The sequence below is a fragment of the Canis lupus genome, chromosome 31 (assembly GCF_003254725.2).
Source record: "Canis lupus dingo isolate Sandy chromosome 31, ASM325472v2, whole genome shotgun sequence".
NCBI classification, from domain to species: domain Eukaryota; kingdom Metazoa; phylum Chordata; class Mammalia; order Carnivora; family Canidae; genus Canis; species Canis lupus.
Genome location: NC_064273.1, coordinates 24,419,365 through 24,441,174, shown reverse-complemented (window position 1 = coordinate 24,441,174; position 21,810 = coordinate 24,419,365). Strand labels below are relative to the sequence as shown.

The 21,810-nt window shown below is 36.5% G+C and overlaps 2 protein-coding genes across 12 annotated transcripts in view; one reads left to right on the top strand and one right to left on the bottom strand.

Annotated features, from left to right (window-relative positions):
• Positions 1–1,567, top strand: part of LTN1 (listerin E3 ubiquitin protein ligase 1) — a 66,020-nt gene extending 64,453 nt beyond the window's left edge. The window contains exon 30 of the mRNA XM_025449646.3: positions 223–1,567. Within this exon, the coding sequence (XP_025305431.3) occupies positions 223–285 (63 nt within the window). The 3' untranslated portion in view covers positions 286–1,567. The remainder of the gene's footprint in view (positions 1–222) is intronic.
• Positions 1,568–8,007: 6,440 nt separating this feature from the next.
• The window catches only part of N6AMT1 (N-6 adenine-specific DNA methyltransferase 1), a 41,566-nt gene continuing 27,763 nt past the window's right edge, over positions 8,008–21,810 (bottom strand). For 4 of the 11 annotated variants that reach the window (XM_049104681.1, XM_049104678.1, XM_049104680.1 and 1 more), the window contains exon 7: positions 8,009–14,179. In XM_049104681.1, coding sequence (XP_048960638.1) covers positions 14,138–14,179 — 42 coding nt within the window. In that variant the 3' untranslated portion in view covers positions 8,009–14,137. Of the gene's footprint in view, positions 14,180–17,395; positions 17,562–18,281; positions 18,431–21,810 lie in introns of all 11 variants that reach the window. The other 7 variants (XR_003137858.3, XR_003137861.3, XR_003137860.3 and 4 more) reach the window with 7 other exon arrangements.

Below are 21,810 nucleotides of genomic sequence, written 5' to 3'. Positions count from 1 at the left end.
TACTTACACATCTTACTGGTTGGGTGTGTGAACCGAGGGAGAAAGAGTCATACTGTGGCCTTTGGAAGTATTACTGAGTTATGTTGATTTTTGGAGATGGAGGAAGCTAAAATTTTGGTGTTCCCCTTTTCCATTTTATCATTGGTCAGCTTACCTTGGATGTAAATGTAAAATGACAGCTTTAAAAGGTTCTTTTAACATTTGAAACCTTTTCTTTTTCAGTACAAATGGTTTACGTCTAGCAACAAATCCACTTGTCCACTCTGTCGTGAGACCTTTTTCTGAAATTTTTTTTTTCATTGGAAGTGATCCCTGAAGTAAATCAAGCAAAGACTGTGGATCTGGATCCATCTAAAAGTGTTGATAGGAGGAGGCCAGTGACCCTTACTTTTAAATAGGACCTTCTCTGAAAAATTATTTTGGTTAATGTAATGATCCTAAAATCGGGTTACTTATCTTTAGATTGCTTTGTAAATGTTTGGAAACCTTTTCTTTTACATAAGAATATTACATATTTGAGAGAAAATATTTATATTAATAGTTTAATCTTTTTGTATATTTAAAAATAAATATGGAACAACCCTAAATTACAGAATTGGAATTTGTGAAAGCACTGTACCTATATTATACTAAAAAGCCCATTCAGTTTGTTGATCTATGTTCTAGAAGAGTCCAAGTGAGGCGAATTAATTGAGAGGGTTGATTTATATCTACAGATATTTTAAGACTTATTTATTAGTTATGACAACAAAATTAATTAGTATTCTGATATTTGTAGATTATTTTAATGATAAAATGACGCTAAGCTATTAATATAGCTTATCATAAGCTATTTGAAGCATGCTCTGAAATCCTATATAAAAGAGTGTAAACTGAACTTTAAGGTGTCTCCATTAATCAAGGGTTATGAAATTCAGAAAATTAAATTCACGGCATTGACCTTTTGCTGTGGAAGAATTTCCATGTATTAGTGAAATTTGAATTGCAGACTTGTCAGTGAATTTACTACTCAGTTTGAGTGCATCTCCAGAGGGTACAGGAATCCTGAGAGAAACAGGAATTAGATTATTTCATTCATGAAGCAAAGTGGTAGTTACGCCTTTATCGAGAGGGAAGAAACAAATGAATATTTCTGAAACTTAAGATTGATGGAAAAAACAAAAATTTTAAAATGCTGTAGGAGGCTTTCAATTTTGTAAGCAAATTTTGCTATTCTTACTGGCCAAAGTTACACTAAATTAAAGATTTGGGGGAGTTTATTTTTTCCAGCCTTTAGAGTACAAGTTAATAATTTTAGTACTGAGGAAAATTCAGTATAATGGGCTGAAGTGGAGTAGGTGAAAACCTGCCATTTGCCCACAGTGCTGTTACCCTTAAAAATTGTGCCCAACTTATAAAAGTATGGAAGTTTGGGATTTGGAATAATTTTATTGCAGTCTTCCATTACACAGGAAATATTAGCATATATAATAGCAAGTTACTTGAAAGATCAGCTAATCATCTCTGTTGCAAATGTTTAATTGGCAAAAACCAAGTCATGTTAAATAAAATCACTGTTTACCATCAACTGGGTAAAATGGTTATTATTGAAATAGAATGAATGTGATCAGAATATTGTAGTTGAGAGTGAAGTATTATGTGTGAGTTACAGATCTCTTGAGTTGAATTTGTAGGTGCAGTATCCTACCCAGTTTTGTCTGTCTCTTGGATTTTCTCCCTAGTGTTTATTATCTTATAGCCTTGAGACTCAAGGAATCAGTCAGTGAAGAACAGATAGCAAAATTCTACTACCTCTTCTTAACCCCTTTCTTAAAATATTCTCTTTCGGTGTCTCTCTCTGACATAGTAATCCCAAAGGATTGTGTTATTCCTCTGTGAAAGTTACACACTTTTCCTTAAAAAAGTGGTTTTATAATAAGACCTTGTTTATAACTTTTCCAATATTGATACTTCTTGGCTTCTGACCCAAACCTCAAGTAGAACAAAACGGGAATAATGGAGCATTGTTTTTCCATGTTAGTATTTAGGGCATCAGGTTCTTGGTGAAACACTACGATTAAGTGGAATACCTACTCTCCTACTTAGGACTCTTAACACATTTCCTTGACTCTTGTAAATATTAATGTAAAGCTTGTTACTGTTTATATGCTAAAGAAAAAGCTTTCCAAAATGAGACTGAAATTCAGAATATCATTGATTAAAGTTTTATTTATATAGCTTTAATAACTCTGCAGAGCATCCCTTAACATTCTAGCATAAGAACTTTTAAAAATTGCATGAGATTCAAAGCCCATTAGCAGAATTATTAATTTAAAGCCCTAATGTAAATTGCAAATTTTAGAATTTATTTTTAACTCTTATTTATCACATGCTCTAATGTATGTAAATAAGTTTCTGTGGCTTAATTAATGTTATTATTTGATAAGTTTTTGTGGTGTGAATGATTAATGTTATTTGATTGTTAATACCATATGTGCCCATTAAGATTCTTTTTACTTATAAAATATTTCAAATATACAGAGTAATAATAATAATAATATAAATGCCCTTGTACTCTTCACAAACTATTTTGCCATATTTGCTTCTGATTTTTAAAGAAATAAAATGTTCCTCTTTTGTACTCCGCCCTGATGCCATCTCCTCTTTCCCTCCCTAGAGCTAACGTCCTATTCTGAAGTATAAAAGTATAAAAAATATGAAATATATCTACTTAAGATTTTATACTGTGTTTGTATCCATAAATAATATATAGCAGTTAACAAATATTTTTATTTGCGATAGCCTATGTATGTAATCTTTTGTAACTTGCTATTCCCCTCAACATAACTGCTGTTTAGTATATTAGTTTACTTGCCAATTCCCCCAATAATGGTCATTTCAGTTATTATTTTTTGCTGTTTTGAACAGTGCTGCCAGTGTACATTCTTAATAACATTTTCTCATGCAAATGTCCTAGGTATTCTGGACATAGGCCTCCAAATGGATTTTTAGTAGTTGATATGTATACTTTGTGACTTTGGATATTGTCAGATTGCCCTCCAAAGTGGTGTGCAAGTTTCCGCTACCAACAGCAATATAAAAGAGTTTCTGTTTTTCTTGCCTTATCACCAGTACTTAGTCTTATCAGATTTTTAAAATTTTCTAGTCAGAGCTGTGAGATAGTAGCTTTTTGTTTTCATTCATATTTCCCTGGCTACCAAGAACCTTAGCTTCATTTCATATACTGATTGGTCATTGTGAATTTGTTATCTATATGCCTACTTTTTTCTATGACATGGCTGCTTTTAGTATGTTGGGTTGACTTTAATATGGTCTGTGGCCTTCTTTAATTATATAGAATTTCGCAATTAAGTTTAGTCAGATTTATCATCTTTTTCCTTTATGATTGAGCCTTTTTTGTGTTAGGTTTTAAAAATTTATTCCTTCCCCAAAGTCTAAAAAATTCCATTTTGTTTCAAAAGTTATAAATTTCAAAATATGTCTAATTCACCACCTCACATTAAATTTTGTGATTTTTGTAAGGTAGAAATCATACCCCAAATTGATAGCTAATTCTCATAACATCTTTTATTAAATAATATGCTCATTCCCCGTTACACTTTGTAGTGCCTCTTCTCTCATATTACCAAATCCCCTTACATGTGCAGATTGGTTTCTGGACTCTGTATTCTATTCCATTGGTTTACTTATCTATGTTAATTCTACACAAAAATTCTTTTTATTTGTAAGATAGCTTTATAATTAATCTTGAAGAGGAGGTAAGTAGTCCTCTACTCTTACTGTTCCAGCACTTTCCTCGGATAGCCATATCCTTTGCTATCCAGGTGCTCCTTTGCCTTGCTTGTTGATTATCATGGTTAGTTTGTCCTCACTGTACTAAGTTGTTTTATGGAAGAATTTGACATGTGCCTACGTTAGGTTTTATCTGGTGCAATGGGGTGGCTTTTCTGGCTTTGCCAGTTCTTCTCCCTAAGTTCTTCCAACCCATTTTTTCTCTGTTTCAAAATTGGAAGCAATAACTTTGGCTAATTGTGATAGAATGCTTGAACTTCTCCATGAATTTGTCTTTTTTTTTTTTTTTTTTTAATAAAAGTTCTTACAAAAAGAATTTGAGCTCAGCAAGGTGTTTAGCATGGGGGTCTGCTTAACTGAACAGTTTTGGTGATGTCTTTTTAACTCTGGATTTCTTTTTAAGGATAACAACTTCTTTAGATGGCACCAAAGCATCAAATTACTTGTATATTTCCTATCCATATTTTATTAGGGGTGTCAGAGGAGGTTAAGGAACCTCTCTTTCTGTGGCATTCCAGATTGATATGTTATTTCAAAAATATACTGGCTATCTCTTTTAAGCAATGTGATGTGTCCTATAAAAGACTCTAAAAAAGAGACCTGTAAGAGATCACAAGTTTGTCCACTTGAGCCTATTTGGATTCTGGTAAGGTACTAGATTAGATTCTAAAAGACTCTGATGTATTATATATCCAGATAATAGTCTTCCTTCTCATTTTTAAAGATAAAACTCATTAACAAGCAGTATTTGAAAGAATTTAGTAGTGCAGTGTTCAAAATGTCTGTTCTGGACATAGACACTACTTGAACTGCAGAACCTTCATCATGGGATTCTCCTTCATCAGTTAAAGATAATAGAGTTAATGGATTTGAGAAGGCTACTACCAATGGATAAAATGAGAAAGTGATAATATATACTTTATATGGTACCGTCGGATTTAATTTGCATATTGATCTTGTACCTTCCAACCTTGCTGAACTAATTTATTCTAATAGGGCTGTGTGTGTGTGTGTGTGGCGTAAATTCCTTAAGATTTTCTATATACAAGATCATGTCACTGGCAAATCGGAGTTTCACTTCTTTTCCAATCTGAATTCCTTTCTTTTTCTTTTTCTTGCCTAACTGCCGTGGCTGGAACCTCCAATATTGAATAGAAGTGTTGAGAGTAGATATCCTTGTCTTGTTCTTGATTTCAGTCTTTCAGCATTGTGATTATTAGCTATGGTTGATAATAATCAGACTTAATGTGAACTTAGTACAAATGCAAAGGTGCTTCAACTAATTTTAAATAGTCTAGTCTGCAGTTTCTCTGATGCAAGGGAAAATAAGCTGTTGGATCAAAGGAATGCTAATCAGAGACAATGGATTTTTTTTTTATGTGTGCCATGCTGCTGAAAAACAATTCAGCAGAGCTTCTCAACCTCAGTACTCTTGGCATTTTAAGGTGCATAATCCTTTGTTTGAGGGGCTGCCCTGTTTGTTGTAGGATCTTTAGCAGCATTCCTGGCCCCCATCTATTTTATGCCAGTGCAACATCTCAGCTGTGACAACCAAAAATTTCCAGACATTACCACATGTCCCCTGGGTGGCAAAATTAATGCTAGTTGCGAACCATTGCCGTAAAGCATGGACTAATCAAGCACTATTGAAGAGAAATATAATGTGAGCCACATATGTTATTTTAAATTTTGCTAGTAGCCACATTAAAATATATAAGAAGAAATAACAAAGTAAGGTGAAATATAAGGGAACAATGTAATGTGAAATAATAATGTAAGGTGAAATTAATTTTAACACATTTTAACTCAGTATCCAAAATGCTATTTCAATGTGTAATCTGAGAATCAGAGATTTTACATTTTCTATTTTAAGTTTCTGAGATCCAGTGTTATTTTAAAATTACAGAAGATTTCAGTTCATGTAGGAAATTTTCATCAGAAATACTTGATCTGTATTTAGTTTTCAGAAAATTTACAATTAAGAAAGTAAATTCACATACCTAAGTTTTTCTAAACATACTTTGAAAGTTTTCCAATAGCTGGATCACATGTCCATTTTGAAATTTTAATTAAAATTAAGTAAATTTAAATTTAGTTCCTTTGTCACATTTGGTGTATTTCAAGGCTCATTAGCCACATGTGGCTAGTGACTGTTGCATGGGACAGTTGTAGTCCAGGCCTAACTTTACATGTACAGACAAAAAGAAAGGTAGAAGACTCAGTCTAGACTGTTAATTTCAGCTCGAAATACTTTATCTGTGTCTTGAGAGTCTTTTGCCTGAATTCTTCTGGGCTCATAGCTTATCATTTGGTTATTTCTGTAATCGCATACATAGTGTAGTTATATGTCCAAATCAGCCATACTTTAATCATAGATAGAAATTTCCGCAGCTTTAAAAATAATCCTGCAGTAAATGTTACCTGGCAGTTCCATTTATTAAGTAGAACCTTACCTATTAAATGGTTGTGTCATGAAGAAAGTACTATATCCTCATATTAGTCCCAGAATAACAGTTAATAGATGTAGACATTTCTACCATTTGAGTGGTTTTAGTGCTCTGAGGGATCTGGTGCTCTGTGGTAGTGGAATTATTAGTGGGTAAAGTGACCCATATCTGTATTTTGTTGTCCATCTATATTTGTAAACCTGTCTCCCTAGTTTAGAAGGTAAGGAATTTTTTAAAGTACTATTGTGTACTGGAGTGGAATTACTAAAGAGACTTTAGATAGTTGTCCGGTTTTTAGCCATTATAGGACATTAATTTTTCCTATGGACCTTTTGCTCTTATTTTTGATACCAGGTGTTTTATCTTGAGGGTCAGAAATTTTTGATCTCTAGCTTTTTGAAATGTTAAGTGATAATTTCTAAATTGGCATTTTTGAGTCCCATTTTCATTAAAAAAAAAAAAAAATGACAAGCCCATCTGCCATTACAAAATAGTTCTTGAGGGCTTGAGGATACCCCAGAACATTGTTTGAAATTTTTCCTGGGTCAGTTTTTAGAGTCTTCCACCTACCTATCTTATTTGTTTATAATTTTGAGGTTTTGTCCAACCTACTCATGAGAGAAAGACTTCTGGCCTTATGTAGTACATTTCCTATTTGCGTCCCCTTGTAGGGCCATACCTTGAAATAGGAAGAACTGGGTTATTTAAACCATCTCCTAGTTTTGGGATCTTTGTTGTTACTGATTTTGCTGTTTTTAACTATTTTGTTCTCATCTGAGGGGCTAACAATTAAGTGAACTGGTTTGTACAGACTCCAGGACAATAAGTATCTAACAAAATTCTGAATTCTACAGCAAATTTGTCTTCCAAAGGTTAAGAAAATCCTTGATTATAGCTCTCTGCTTGACTCCAGACAAGTTTCAAATATCAGTTTCTTTATATCTGCATCCTGCCCTAATGGTTTTGAAGGGATATGATATGATGTAATCATTCTGTCCTAAGAAAAACTTTAAGCAAAAGATCACTTTTTTTGGAAGTAAAAGAAAGTGCAGAAAGATGGAAGGAGTTTGGTAAAGATCGAGCCGCTGGGTAGAGGGAGAGGTGTGAGGAAGTGGATTTTAGAAGATTTGAACGGTAGTGAGTCACTATTTTAGTTTGACGTCTCAGCATACCAATCAAAAACTGACTGTTGAGTACTTCAGACTTTTTTCCCCTGATTTTTCTAGAGCTCCTTTGTTTATATTTGGCATATCAGAAGTTCCTTATGATGGCTATAAGTAATTCTAAGTCATTCTTTAGCAAAATTTTGCCACTCACCAAGTTAAGCACAAAAGATAGGATTATAATGAAAACTTCGGGACACCTAGGTGGCTCAGTGGTTGAGTGTCTGCCTTCAGCTCAGGGTGTGATCCCAGGGTCTTGGGATGAGTCCCACATTGGGCTCCCAGCAGGGAGCCTGCTTCTCCCTCTGCCTCTCTGTGTGTGTCTCATGAATAAATAAACTCTTTAAAAAAAAAAAAAAAACTGTCAGGAGAAGGTTGTGCCTTTGAGATAGACAAATCAATGACAAGATAAAGGCACTGTATTTGTTCAAAGTGTGTTCGTTTATGGTAGATGAGCATCCCCAGCCAAGCAGAGAAGAGAAAGGAGCTGGTGATCAGTGCCCCCAGTCATTGATGATCCTAAAATAAGGACTAAACAAAGTGAATTTCTTTTACAAATCTTCAAGCCTTGAGGAGTACTCATGAAGATTTAATAGAGGACCCAAAGCAAAATTTGACCAATCATTTTAGCAACCAGTTGTCATCAGTCTAATGGGCTATTAGTCTTTAGGGCCAATTTATATTGATTTGGAGGCTTAGCCTGTGCCTCTGTGTGTTCCCTATGAAGCACTTCCTTAGACATTCAGTACGTGCAAGACAATAAGGGACAAAGCAGGAGTATGTAAAACAAGATTTGTATAAATAGATGAACAAAAATGTGAAAACCAAGCAGTGGGAAAATAGGATAATGGCAAAAATATTTACCAAATGGTTCCCCTTTAAATCAGAAGGTCTGATTATCATACAGACAAGACAAAGTACAATAAATAACCTTAGATGGAGATCTATTTGTTTAGAAGTCTTAGATAAAATAAATTCAGCAATAAGAACTCAGTGAAACTGGTCAGAAGTTCAGATTGTTTTTGAGAAACTCACCTGGCAACAGATCTGAGACCTTTGGGAGTGTGGGGCTTGAGAAGCCACTGATCTTTCCTTGTTGGTCCAAGGACCCACTGGAATACTGTCAAGTGAGGTATTATAAATAATCTTGTGAGAATTGTCCAAGGAAGAGATCAAGATTACCACTTGATAACTGAAACAAGAGCTGGGAAAGAGGGAATTATGCTAATGGCCCATCATTTTGAGTAAACCCAACTGCAAATTTTATATAACTTTTTTGACTCAGGGATTGTTTTGGTGGTGTGTTGGTTGCAGAGGTGAAGTAGATTGATGTCAGCCTTACAAACATGGTTATTCTGGCAAGACGTGGGGCCAGCCGGTTCTCAGCAGACTTACTGATAAGTTTTTTGTTGATTGGTTGACCTTAGAAGTATGAGACTGTCACTGAATGATTGGCTTCAAGAGGCAAGTTGTCATTGGTCAATTAAGATTAAACTGAGGCAAGTTATGATTGATCACATAGGTTCGAAACTGGTTCAGGGATGCCTGGGTGGCTCAGGGGCTGAGCACATGCCTTTGGCCCAGGGTGTGATACTGGAGACCTGGGATCAAGTCCCACATCGGGCTCCCTGCATGGAGCCTGCTTCTCCCTCTGCCTGTGTCTCTGCCTCTCTCTCTGTGTCTCTCATGAATAAATAAGTAAAATCTTTAAAAAAATAAAAAATAAAACTGGTTCAGATTTACTTGTTACTGGCTATAGAACAGTATTTTATTAGGACTTTTACTAGGGTCTTTTATTCAGGTTTTATTATAAAACTGTTTCTGATAGCTTTCTTGGTGCTATAATTTTGGGCCAGATTTCCTTTCTGAAAAATGAAGTGAAATTCACATAACATAATCATTTTTAAATGGACAGCTTAGTGGCATTTAGTACATTTAACAGTTATACCTCCAAATCTCCCACCCTACCCCTGGTAACCACCAATCTCTATGGATTTACCTTATTCCAGATATTTCATATAAATAGAATTATACAACACATGACCTTCTGTGTCTTTTACTTGGCATTTAAAATATATATATATGTATATTTTTTTATTGAAGTTCGATTTGCCAACACATAGCATAACACCCAGTGCTCATCTTGTCAAGTGCCCTCCTCAGTGCCTGTCACCCTGTCACCCATCCCCCCAGCCCGCCTCCCCTTTCACTACCTCTTGTTCCTTTCCCAGAGTTAGAGGTATCTTATATTTCGTCACCCTCTCTAATTTTTCCCACTCATTTTCTCTCCTTTCCCCTATATCACTTTCACTATTTTTTATATTTCCCCGTATGAGTGAAACCATATAATGATTGTCCTTCTTCGATTGACACTTCACTCAGCAGATGCAATGACTTACTTCACTCAGTTGAAGCAAATGGTGGGTATTCGTCATTTCTAATGGCTGAGCAATATTCCATTGTATACATAAACCACAGCTTCTTTATCCATTCACCTGTTGATGGATACCAAGACTCCCTCCACAGTTTGGCTATTGTGGACATTGCTGCTAGAAACATCGGGGTGCAGGTGTCCTGGCGTTTCTCTCCATCTGTATCTTTGGGGTAAACACCCAGTAGTGCAATTGTTGGGTTGTAGGGAAGATCTATTTTTAACTCTTTGGGGAACCTCCACACAGTTTTCCAGAGTGGCTGCACCAGTTCACATTCCCACCAACAGTGCAGGAGGGTTCCCCGTTCTCCGCATCCTCTCCAACATTTGTGGTTTCCTGCCTTGTCAATTTTCCCCATTCTCACTGGTGTGAGGTGGGATCTCATTGTGGTTTTGATTTGTATTTCCCTGATGGCCAGTGATGCGGAGCATTTTCTCATGTGCTTGTTGGCCATGTCTGTGTCTTCCTCTGTGAGATTTCTCTTCATGTCTTGCTCATTTCATGATTGGATTGTTTGTTTCTTCGGTGTTGAGTTTGATAAGTTCTTTATGGATCTTGGATACTAGCCCTTTATCTGATATGTCATTTGCAAATACCTTCTCCCATTCTGTAGGTTGTCTTTTAGTTTTGTTGACTGTTCCTTTTTGCTGTGCAGAAGCTTTTTATCTTAAGCCCTAATAATTCATTTTTGCTTTTGTTTCCCTTGCTTTCATAGATGTATCTTGCAAGAAGTTGCCGTGGCCAAGTTCAAAAAGGGTGTTGCCTGTGTTCTTCTCTAGGATTTTGATGGATTCTTGTCTCACATTTAGATCTTTAATCCATTTTTAGTTTATCTTTGTGTATGGTGTAGGAGAATGGTCTAGTTTCATTCTTCTGCACATGGCTGTCGAATTTTCCCCGCACCGTTAATTGAAGGGACTGTCCTTTTTCCGGTGGATAGTCTTTCTTCCTTTGTCAAATATTAGTTGACCATAGAGTTGAGGGTCCACTTCTGGATTCTCTATTCTGTTCCATTGATCTATGTGTCTGTTTTTGTGCCAGTACCACACTTTTTTTTTTTTTTTTTTAGTACCACACTGTCTTGATGATCACAGCTTTGTAGTACAACCTGAAATCTGGCATTGTGATGCCCCTGGCTTTGGTTTTCTTTTTTGGTATTCCCCTGGCTATTTGGGGTACGTGGCATGTTTTAAAGGCTCATCCACATTGTAGCAGGTATCAGTACATCATTCCCTTTTATAGCTGGATAATATTCTATAGCACGTGTATACCACAGTTTGTTTATCCATTCATCCTTTGATGGACATTTGAATTGTTTCTTTTTGCTTCTGTGAATAATGTGTCTGTGAACATTCATGTACAAGTATTTTTATGAGTACATGTTTTCATTTCTTCAGGGTATAGACATAGGAAAAGAATTGCTGGTAGTTCTTTTTTTAGCTTTTTGGGGAAACACCAAACTGTTATCCGTAGCAGCTGCCACATTTTATATTCCCAGAGTGTACAGGGGTTCCAAGATCCTCAGATCCTCACCAACGCTTATAATTTTGTTTTTTTTTTTCCCCCAATTGTACCCATTCCAATGATGTGAAGCGGTATCTCATTCTGGTTTTGATTTGAATTTCTAATGACTAAGGATGTTGAGCATCTTTTCATGTGTCCATTGACCATTTGTGTCTTCTTTGGAAAAATAGCTGCATAAATTCTTTGTTTTTAAATTGTTGTTGTTTAGTTGTAAGGCTTAAAAAATATATATATTCTGGATACTAGACCAAGATCTACTTTTTAGAGGGATGTTAATGCTCTTTAATTTAGGAGGCAGTTCTTAAGAATTCAGTATTAATTAGGTTCCTCTAAATGACAAAAAATCCAAAGCAAATATGGTTTAAACCAGAAATTTCTCTCCTTCGGAAATGAAGTCCAGATGTAAGCACATCAGGTCTGGTATAAAAGCTCCATAATCATAACAGACTGAGGTGTCTTATGTATATACATGGACCTGGGTTTCTTAGTTGTCTCACTATTCTCAGATTGTGATTCCATCTCATGGTCCACGTTGACAGCTCAAGTTACAGTTATTTTATGCACTTTACAGTCAGCACAAAGGAAAAAAGATGAACTTGCTTGCCGCTATAAGGATACTTTTCACAAATCACACACGACGTGCACTTATATCCTCATTTCAATATATTTATTCTCATTTCAATCCTAGCTTTCAAGAGAAGAAAAGCTAGAAAATATAGTCTTATTCCTACTAGCTATAAGACCAGCTAAAAATGAAGAGTTCTATGGCTGAGGAAAGTAAGGAGAACAGATAAAGAAGGACAACTAACAGTGTCTCTTAGAACTGTTCTGATATTTGTGTAAGTGCTGTGGTCTTTCCCAATAGTAGTCATTATTTGCAAACGTGGATGACCATCATTCTCTAGAGTTGCGTATGCCTTTAAAATGTCAATTGTTTTCTATTCAGTCTAACAATCTTTGTTTTTTAAGGGTAATATTAAGTTCATTTACGTAATAATAGGTAAGTGTTATAGCTTTCTAACTGTCTCATTGCTTTTGTGTTCTTTTTGTCTTCTTTTAGACTTGGGAGGCGCCCATAGTTTGTTTTCCAGGCACCCATAGTTTTCATGAGTATTTTTATTCTCATACTCTTCTGTTATCTTTACATCATAAAAATATGTATGGTTTATTATTCAAGGTTATCCTAGAGTTTATAACAATTTGTACTTAATGTCTTGTGTAAATTAAAACTTTAACCACTTCCTGGAGGACAATTCAAGGACCTTAGAATAACTTCAATACTATTTTTTTTGTACTGTTGCTTTCAAGTGTTTCTTTATATTTTAAAACCCACAAGACATTATTGCTTTATTAGTCTGTGTATTAGTTTGTATTTGTCATATGTACTCTCTATTGTGTATTGATCTTCACTCTTCCCTGTGTCTTTGGCAGTTCTGGTCGTTAGTCACCTGGGCAGTGTCATGTGTCTTTTGGAATTCCACTGTTCCTGTTGGAAAGAATTAGAGTTTTATTATTCCTTGTAAGAAATGTATTCCTCACCCAACCCTCCCCCAGCTGTTTTGATTTTCTCTTTGTTTTTGGTTTTAAACAGTTTTACTGTGGTGTCTCCAGGTGTGGATTTTGTTTGTTTGGGATTGTAAAATTACTTGAATCTGTGATTTGCTGTCCTTAGTCATTTTTGGAAAATTCTGAGGCATGAACTCTTCAAATAGCACTTTTGCTTCATTCTTTCTCTCCTGTTCTATTCATTTTTCACTATAAACCATGTGTCTTAGGTTCTTTTCCGTGTTGCTATTATATTTTTTCTCTTCATGTTTTTATCATTTGTGTTCTAGTAGTTATTTAATAATTTAGAAAATGTATTTTTAATACCTATAATCTCGTCACAGGAAATTTTTTAAAATTTCAACTTATATTCATATTTCGTTACTGAACAGTATTATAGGGGGCAAATAAAAATAAGCACTAAAATATGCTATAATTCTGTGACGAAAGTGGAATAAAAGTATTGACCCAGTGAATGATGTTAAATGTCTGACGAAGAGTTTGTTCTTGTATTATTATATTGATGATGGTGGGAATCAGATGAGATGGTGCACGTTGAGGGTGGTATGACCATAGACAATACAATGATGGTGGGAATCAAATTGCTATTGTATTTAGATTCTATTAGATACATTTAAAATAATGATACAACAGTTCTTAAAAATGCAAGTATGTTATGCCACTGGAAATTATCTTATTTAAACTTATTTAAATTTATGGTGGTAAATGTCAGTTATCAATTTAAAAATAATGTGAAGTGGCATATGTTTTCCCAAAATGTGTTCAGAGGTATGCAAGCAATAAAGTTTGAAGATACTGCCCTGGCAGATGTGAAGTGGAAGGTGGGCTGTCAGGTTCTGATACCAGACCCACACAGAGAGATCTTTATTGATAGTTTTATAGAGATTTTTTTAAAGATTGATTTATTTATTCATGAGAGACTGAGGCAGAGACATAGGCAGAGGGAGAAGCAGGCTCCCCACAGGGAGCCCGATCCAGGACTCGATCCCAGGACCCCGGGATCACACCCTGAACCTGAAGGCAGATGCTCAACCACTGAACCACCCACAGTTTTATAGTTTTAAAAATATTTCTTAACTTGAGTTTTAAAAATATTTCTTAACTTGAAATTTGGTGCTAGAGAATCTGACATGAATAGCATGTCACACTGTTTCTTCTCGGTGAGCCAAATTATGGTGCTAGAAATGTTGAAGAAACTGCTTTACTACTTGGGTCAGATCTTCTGAAAGCTCTGTTGCTGGGATTCTGGCCATTGCTGGAAAAGAGAGAGAAATCAAACAGAACTCTACGTTGTCAGAATTTAATTCTTACCTAATAACAAAAACTGACAGCCTTTAGAAAGTGAAAAGGTCACATTTTCTATCAACAAAAAGCATGCATTTTGACATGTCTTACTAGAAATGGTTTTATAGCTAATTTTCACAAGATGAAAATTAATTATATTTTTGGGAAAGCACTTTCCTTAATTTAACACCTCCTCAATCCTCTATATAACTTGGAGCTTTGTCGTCAACTTGCCAGTAGTTCTGAGGACTGTGCGTATAGAATGTCACATCTTTTTTTCTCATCTTACTGTGCTGTACCTCTTAGTAAACAGTCTTCCTTGTTTCTTGATCAACTTTAAGGTGGAATATTTTAAGTACTAAATGTGATACACATACCGGTTTGGGGCACATATTCTGTATTAGGAAGTTTCTTTCTGTTCTTTCCTTATATTTTAAAGTCCTGAATGGTTGATGAGTTCTATCAAATGCTTTTTCCACATCTATTTAAATGACAAGTTTTTTTTTTCCTTCCTCTATCCTTGAGGTGGATTACATAAATAGATTTTCTAATGTTGAACCATTTTTACAGTCTTGGGATAAACCCTACTTGGTCATGATCAATGCTATTATTACCAGTAATATATTTGTGAGTTTAAAAAATAGTTTTTTCAAATTTTGCATCTTTGTTCACAAATAAAGTCAATCTATGATCTTTCTTGTACTGTATATTTATAAGTGAGATTAACCTATGGTTTTTTGTGTTGTTTCCATTTGGTTTTGCTATCAATGATATACTAGTATCATAAAATGAGTTCGGGTTCTTGAGTGTTTGGTAAAACTCACCTAAAAATCACCTGGTGCTTTTATTTTATGGGGTGAGGGTGGAATGGGCAGATACTCAACTAATTCAGTGGCTTTAAATGTCAGAGACTTTTAAAGTGTTCTGTTTTTCACAAGTTAGTAAGTTTTATTTTTTATGGAAGTTATCCATTTCATCTATTTTCAAATCTATTGCTATAAAGTTATTCATGGTATTTTCTTATAATTTTTAACACTTATACTCTATTTGTAAATATGATACTTTCATCCCTAATATTTATTTGTACCTCACTTCTCTTTTTCTTGGTCTACTTTATTAGATACATTTATCTAGTTAATCTTTCCAGAGAAACGTGTTTTTTTTTTTAAACACCCCCCCCCCAGATTCTCTTATGTTTTATTAACTTATTTTATTTATTTTCCTGTCTTTTGGGATAAATTCCTCTCTCTTGGCTTATTACTTCTAATATTTCTTTATACTTTCTGATAGTTTATTCTTAGCATTTTTGTAATTTGTTGAGTTGAATGTTTACTTATTTTGCCTATTTTTTGTTTTCTGATAGGTGCATTTGAGGGGTGTATTTCTCTATACTTCTTGAACTCTATTTCACAAAAGTTGGCATGTGCTTTTTCATCTCATAATTTTCAATATGATTGTTAATTTGACCCAGTTATCTAAAAGTCAGCGTTTTTAAATTGTTTGTTAATACAGGAAGCATATTGGATATCCCCTTTACTTTCACTTTTTGAAATAAATTTCTACATGTACTTCATTGTGGCTATGATCTCTACTTCATTGTGGTTACTGATTTCCCTCTGGCATGCATGTGGTCATCTCTAGATGGGAATCACTAAGCACAGCTCACACTCGGGGCTACAGAAGTGGGCTCCACCTTTTGAAGGGACAAGTGTCAAAGAATTTGGGGACATAACTTTAAAATCCCCATGATCGGGGCAGCCCAGGTGGCTCAGCGGTTTAGCGCCGCCTTCGGCCCAGGGCCTGATCCTGGAGACCTGGGATTGAGTCCCACGTCGGGCTCCCTGCGTGGAGCCTGCTTCTCCCACTGCCTGTGTCTCTGCCTCTCTCTCTCTCTCTCTCTTTCTCTCTCTCTCTCTCTCTGTGTGTGTTTCTCATGAATAATTAAATAATTTTTAAAAATAAATAAATAAAAATAAAATCCCCATGATGGAGATAATGCACATTCAGATTTCAATGGAGCACTATTACAGCAAAAACAATGTTCTTTTTAATTTAAGAAAGCTATGAAGGAGAAATAAATTTCAAATTGGTTGAGGTAACTATATAATTTAGGATTACATCCAAACTGTGATACACTATCAAATACCCTGTGGTTAATTTGGACACACGCACTCTTTTTACTAACTGAACACTATAGATAAACATGCAAGCTAATATTAATATATTTCAGCAGAGCAATGCATTACTTTTCTCTTTGCTGCCTATTGTAAATTGGGTTTTAGATACATTGGAGATTCGAGCCCATGCTGTAATTCATATAAGTGTGCTACAACGGCATCAAGGCTATTCTAACAAGCCCTCTAAATTTTGATTACATTTGCATAAAGTCAGAAAACTAATGAAAGAAAATGACATTTAATATATACCATAGGAGCCAGGGAGACACCGGCACCTACCAAATCCACTAATAAGCGGATAATCCACTAATCCGCATCTACTTCAAGAATTCCTCACTATTTTAAGATGACTATGTTAAGACAAAGGTTTTAGCACATGCTATTGCAGAAAGCACATTGAAGCCTGACTTCATTTAAGTAATTCAAGGGATTATTCTAAAATAATTTCATTTTCTGTTCTAGTTTTTCTTATTTCACATGAAAAGCAAGGCTATAATCATTGATGTGTTTCATTAGCAGAACTTAGATGCCAGTTTTATACTAATGTCATGGGGTGCATCAAAAGAAATCAGTGTAAGTCAGTGCCAAAGTTGGTTCAAAATTTTAAGAATTCAGTTAAGGAACTGAATGAACTTTTTGGAAATTCATTCTGTTGAAGATTCAACATCATGTACATTTGTTCATGTTGCAAATTAAGTTGAAAAACCTCAACACTGAATAAAAACCTGTTTATTTTGGTGGTTTTATTAGTTATCAATTGGCATGGAACAAATCACCCCTAACAGCAGTTTAAAACAGCAAACATGTATTGCCTAACATGGTTTCTGTAGGTCAAGAGTTTAAGGATGGCTTATCTGGGTGGTTCTGTCATGAGATTGAGGGCAGGATGTTGGCTGTATCTGCAGTCATGAGAAGGCTTGGTTGGGGTTGGGGTTCCCAATGATTCACTCACATGACTGTGGCAGGAGACTCCTCCCTCACCACCTGGATATCTCCATGGGGCCACTTACTTGAGCGTCCTCACAAACATGGTGTCCGATTCCTCCAGAGTGAGTGATCCAAGATGGAAGCTGTAATGCTTTTTATGACCAACTCTCAAAGTCTATCTACATCATCACTTTTGAGTTATTAACAGCACTTGTCTCTGTGGTATGCTTCACTAATGATTACTTGCACCTGAAATCGAAGAGAATTTCTCATAGGTCTCTTGTGTTTCCTCATGTCTTGCAAGCAAGGCACAAACTGCCCTTTGCTCTTGGTTATATTTTCAAGAATATGTGTCTAGTGAACATCCTTGGGAAACAGGGAGAGTATTTCCAAAGCAAAGAGAAGACACTGGTGAAGCAAAGAGCAGGCACCCTTACTCCTCAGTCTCACAAACGTAGTGTCTCTCCACAGCAAAGGGAAGGCAAGCTTAATACCCATAATAAAAAATTACGGTTCCCTAAATTCAGGGTTTGTCTCCTCTAAGGCAACCCACTGTGTGTGCAGGTTTTTGCTGGGGCCAATCCATGTTGATGTCCTGGGGACTCGGGCCAGGAGAAATGGATGAACATATGCTGATGCTCATAGGAATTGCTATGCTGAGTAGCCAAGTTCTTTGTCTCTGACCCAGAATCTTTCTTCTGCCACCAGTGAAACTGTCAGACTAACCGGTTAGCTTCAGGTAGGGTAAAAGCTTAGATCCTTTACAGTTCCCGACAGTGCAGTGTCCTACAGTTTTCCCTCCTTAGTGCTGGAGCCAGTGGGCCTTCATGTGAAAGCCCACTCCCAGAAGGTTGGTCTGGCACAGTTGCACAACCCACCCCCCACCACCACCACCATAGCTCCCACAGCAGCCCAGTGCTATGGGTTAGAAACCAGCAAGCCTGCCTGGTGACCACAGAGGGCTCTCACCTGTATCTCACTCCTCCTCCATTCTTCAGACACGAGGTTTTCTTGCCAATTCCACTGCCTCTGCCAGTGAACTAGCCAATGTGCTTGGAGTTTAAAGATTTCTGAGGATGATGGTGAAGCTCATCCTAAGTCGTTTTCACTGTTGCCATCTCAAAGAAAAATCAAATTCAGGGCATGCTCAGGAAACCATGGCTTAAAGATAAAGCTAAAGGTATGGCTATGAAATCCTTTCCCATGACCTCAGAAGCCAAGGTGATGTCTCAGAGCACATTAAGTCAGAATAAAGGCTCTCTAAAGAGTTTGTGGATGCACCTCATGGCCTCAAAAATAGGGCCTCCAGGAAGCTTAAGGGCATTACCCCGAGACACCTCAGCACCAGCCAAGGTAATGAAGTGATCTGAAGAGATTTATGTGTATGTCATATACTAATGGAGTTAACCCCATGGATGGTCAAGAGACCCTAACATTTTAAAGAGGCCTATATCAGTGTTAATAGTTTGGACTGAAACGTACAGAACATATAAAATGAGAGATTTTGGACCTCTGGACATCTAAAAAGCAGGACCCAGCCTGAGAAAACCACTCAGAGGCAATCACATGCTACTTTAATGATGAGAGAAATTAGAGGACAAGCCAAGAGCTTAGATGAGACCAAGAGCCATGGTGAGTCAGTTCTGGGCTGCAGGAGGACCAAATCCAACATTTGCCTGGCTGATTTTCAGAATTGCTATGGACCGGTGACCCCTTTGCATCTCCCATTTTCTCTCCTTTTGGAGCAGTAATACCCACAGCATTTATTGTATGCTTGGTCCCACATTGTACACTGGATGTGGGGGAGGCGGACAATGTATCTTTAGTGCACAGATCTACAGATGAAGAGTTACTGCACTTGCTATAGGTAAGGAACAGCACCTATGGGGTCACATCTACTCCTAGACCTGAGTTTTTAGCCCCAGTCTACACTGGGGCCTTATTAATGTGCCAGTCACTACATCTTCAGTTCTCCCCTTGGGCATATTTATGATGACTTGCACATCAGCTGTCTGCTATTTTACATAGAACAGAGCTATTAGGTAAGGCACCTGGTTGGCTCATTTCATGGAGCATGCAACTCTTGATCTTGGGGCCATGGGTTCAAGCTTCATGTTGGGTGTGAAGATTGCTTAAGAATAAAATCTTTAGGGGCACCTGGGTGGCTCAGGGATTAAGCATCTCCCTTTGGCTCAGGTCATGATTCTGGAGTCCCAGGATTGAGTCCTGCATCAGGCTCCCCTGCAGGGAGCCTGCTTCTCCCTCTGCCTAAGTCTCTGGCTCTCTGTATGTGTGTCTCATGAATAAATAAGATCTTTTAAAAAAAAAAAAAAAAGAATAAAATCTTAAAAAGAAATAGAGCAGAACCATTAGGTGCTGTAGGTTAGAAACAAGATGATGAGTTCCAGATGCTGAGCTGATGTCATGGGGTGAGACTTTGCAGGGCTTCACATGGCCAACAGAATGCAACAGAGGTGATGTTATGTTACTTCTGAGATCAAATTATAGGAAAGTGCAGCTTTCATCTTTGTCTCTGGCTCTGAGATCCCTTGTTTTGGGAGAATCCATACCATGAGCAACCTTACGAAGAGTCCCATATGTCAAGGAACTAAATTCTGCTCATGGCCATATGAATGATCTTAGAAGTGGATCATTAATCCTCATTTGAGTCCTGACATAACTATGGCCTTAGCTGACCACTTTATTGTAACCTCAGAGACCCTGAGCCTGAACCACCCAGCTAAATTCCCAAATTTCTTTCTTTTTTTTTTTTTAAGATTTTATTTATTTATTCATAGACACAGAGAGAGGCAGAGACACAGGCAGAGGGAGAAGCAGGCTCCATGCAGGGAGCCTGACGCGGGACTCGATCCGGGGTCTCCAGGATCACATCCCGGGATGCAGGCGGCACCAAACCGCTGCGCCACCGGGACTGCCCCTAAATTCCCAAATTTCTAGCCCTCCAAAATAAAGGTTTGTTGTTTTATGCTGCCATTTGGGGGGGGGGTAGTACTTTGTTATGAATAGATAACTATAATAAAAACATGCACACTAATGTAGCCTCCAGTCAGCTCAAACAAAAAAACAATGGTTGAAACCTCATACCCCATGCACACATCTCTCTAATACAATCTGCTGGAGAAAGTTCTCTGCTTTCAAGAGCTCATGCAATTCAGTTGAGTCCACCCAGATAACCAAAGATTGTCTCCCTAAGTTAAGGCCCATATCTTTAATTACAGCCATAATGTCCCCATGTAATGTAACATATTCCACGGGTTCCAGGAGTAGGGCATGGTCATCATTCCGCCCACAATAATGAATGTATATATATCTCTAAGCAATATATAAATGAATTTTTTACATTAAATATAGTTCCAACTTGAGTTTTCCATTCAATATTTTGTGTAATTTATTTCTGTTGATGAATAATTAACTCATTTTCACTGATATATACTACTATTAATTTGTGCATTCTTTGGTCAATGAATTTTAAGTTGCTTCCAGCTTTTCCTATTATGGGTAACGTTGCTGTAAAGCATTTTTGTATATACCTGTGGGTGTTCTAATATCAGTATCTAGAAGTAGAGTTTCTAGATGATACAGTATAATTATCTTTCACTTTACTTGATAATGCCAGATTACTTTGCAGAGACATTGGGCCAGTTTGCCCTCTATCAGCAGGAAGAGTTGCCTTATGGCATGTCTTCACTGATACTTAGAATTGTCAGACTTCCTAGTTTTTTAAAGTGGTATCTCATTTAAGTTGTGATTTGTATTTTCCCAATAATATGGAAATAATATGGTAACATATTTTTCCTCTTTGTCATTTAAGTATTTTTATATTGGATTTTGATCGTTTGCTTCTCTACTTGCTGATTTGCTAAGAATTCTTTGTTCTGGCAATGAATGTCTATCCATGTTACAAACTTCTTCATTTTCTTTATATGGTGCCTTTTGAGGAAGAAAATTATTTAATTTTAATGTAGCTGAATTGATCAATCTTTTTCTTTAATACATGTATTTTTTCATAGTTTTCTAAAGATACTTTTCTGCCCTGCTATCATTAAAGGTATTCACCTATGTATTTTCTAAAACGTAAAAAATGTCAGTGTTTCATATTTACTACCTTAATCCACTTAAGTGATGAGAGAGAGAGATTGTTGGAGAAGGTCATCAAGAGAGTGTGACTGCTGCCAGGGCACCTGAGTGGCTCAGTCCTTTAAGCATCTGACTTTTTATTTCAGCTCAGGTCATGATCTCAGGTCATAATATTGAGCCCTGCATCAGGCTCTGAGTTCAGTGGAGAGTCTACTTGAGATTCTCTCTGTCTCTCTCCCTTTGCCCTTTCCCCCAGCATGTATGCACTCAATCTCTCTAAATAAATAAATAAATCTGAAGAAAGAAGAAGAAGAAGAGAAGAAAGAAGAAGAAGAAGAAGAAGAAGAAGAAGAAGAAGAAGAAGAAGAAGAAGAAGAAGAAGAAGAAGAAGAAGAAGAAG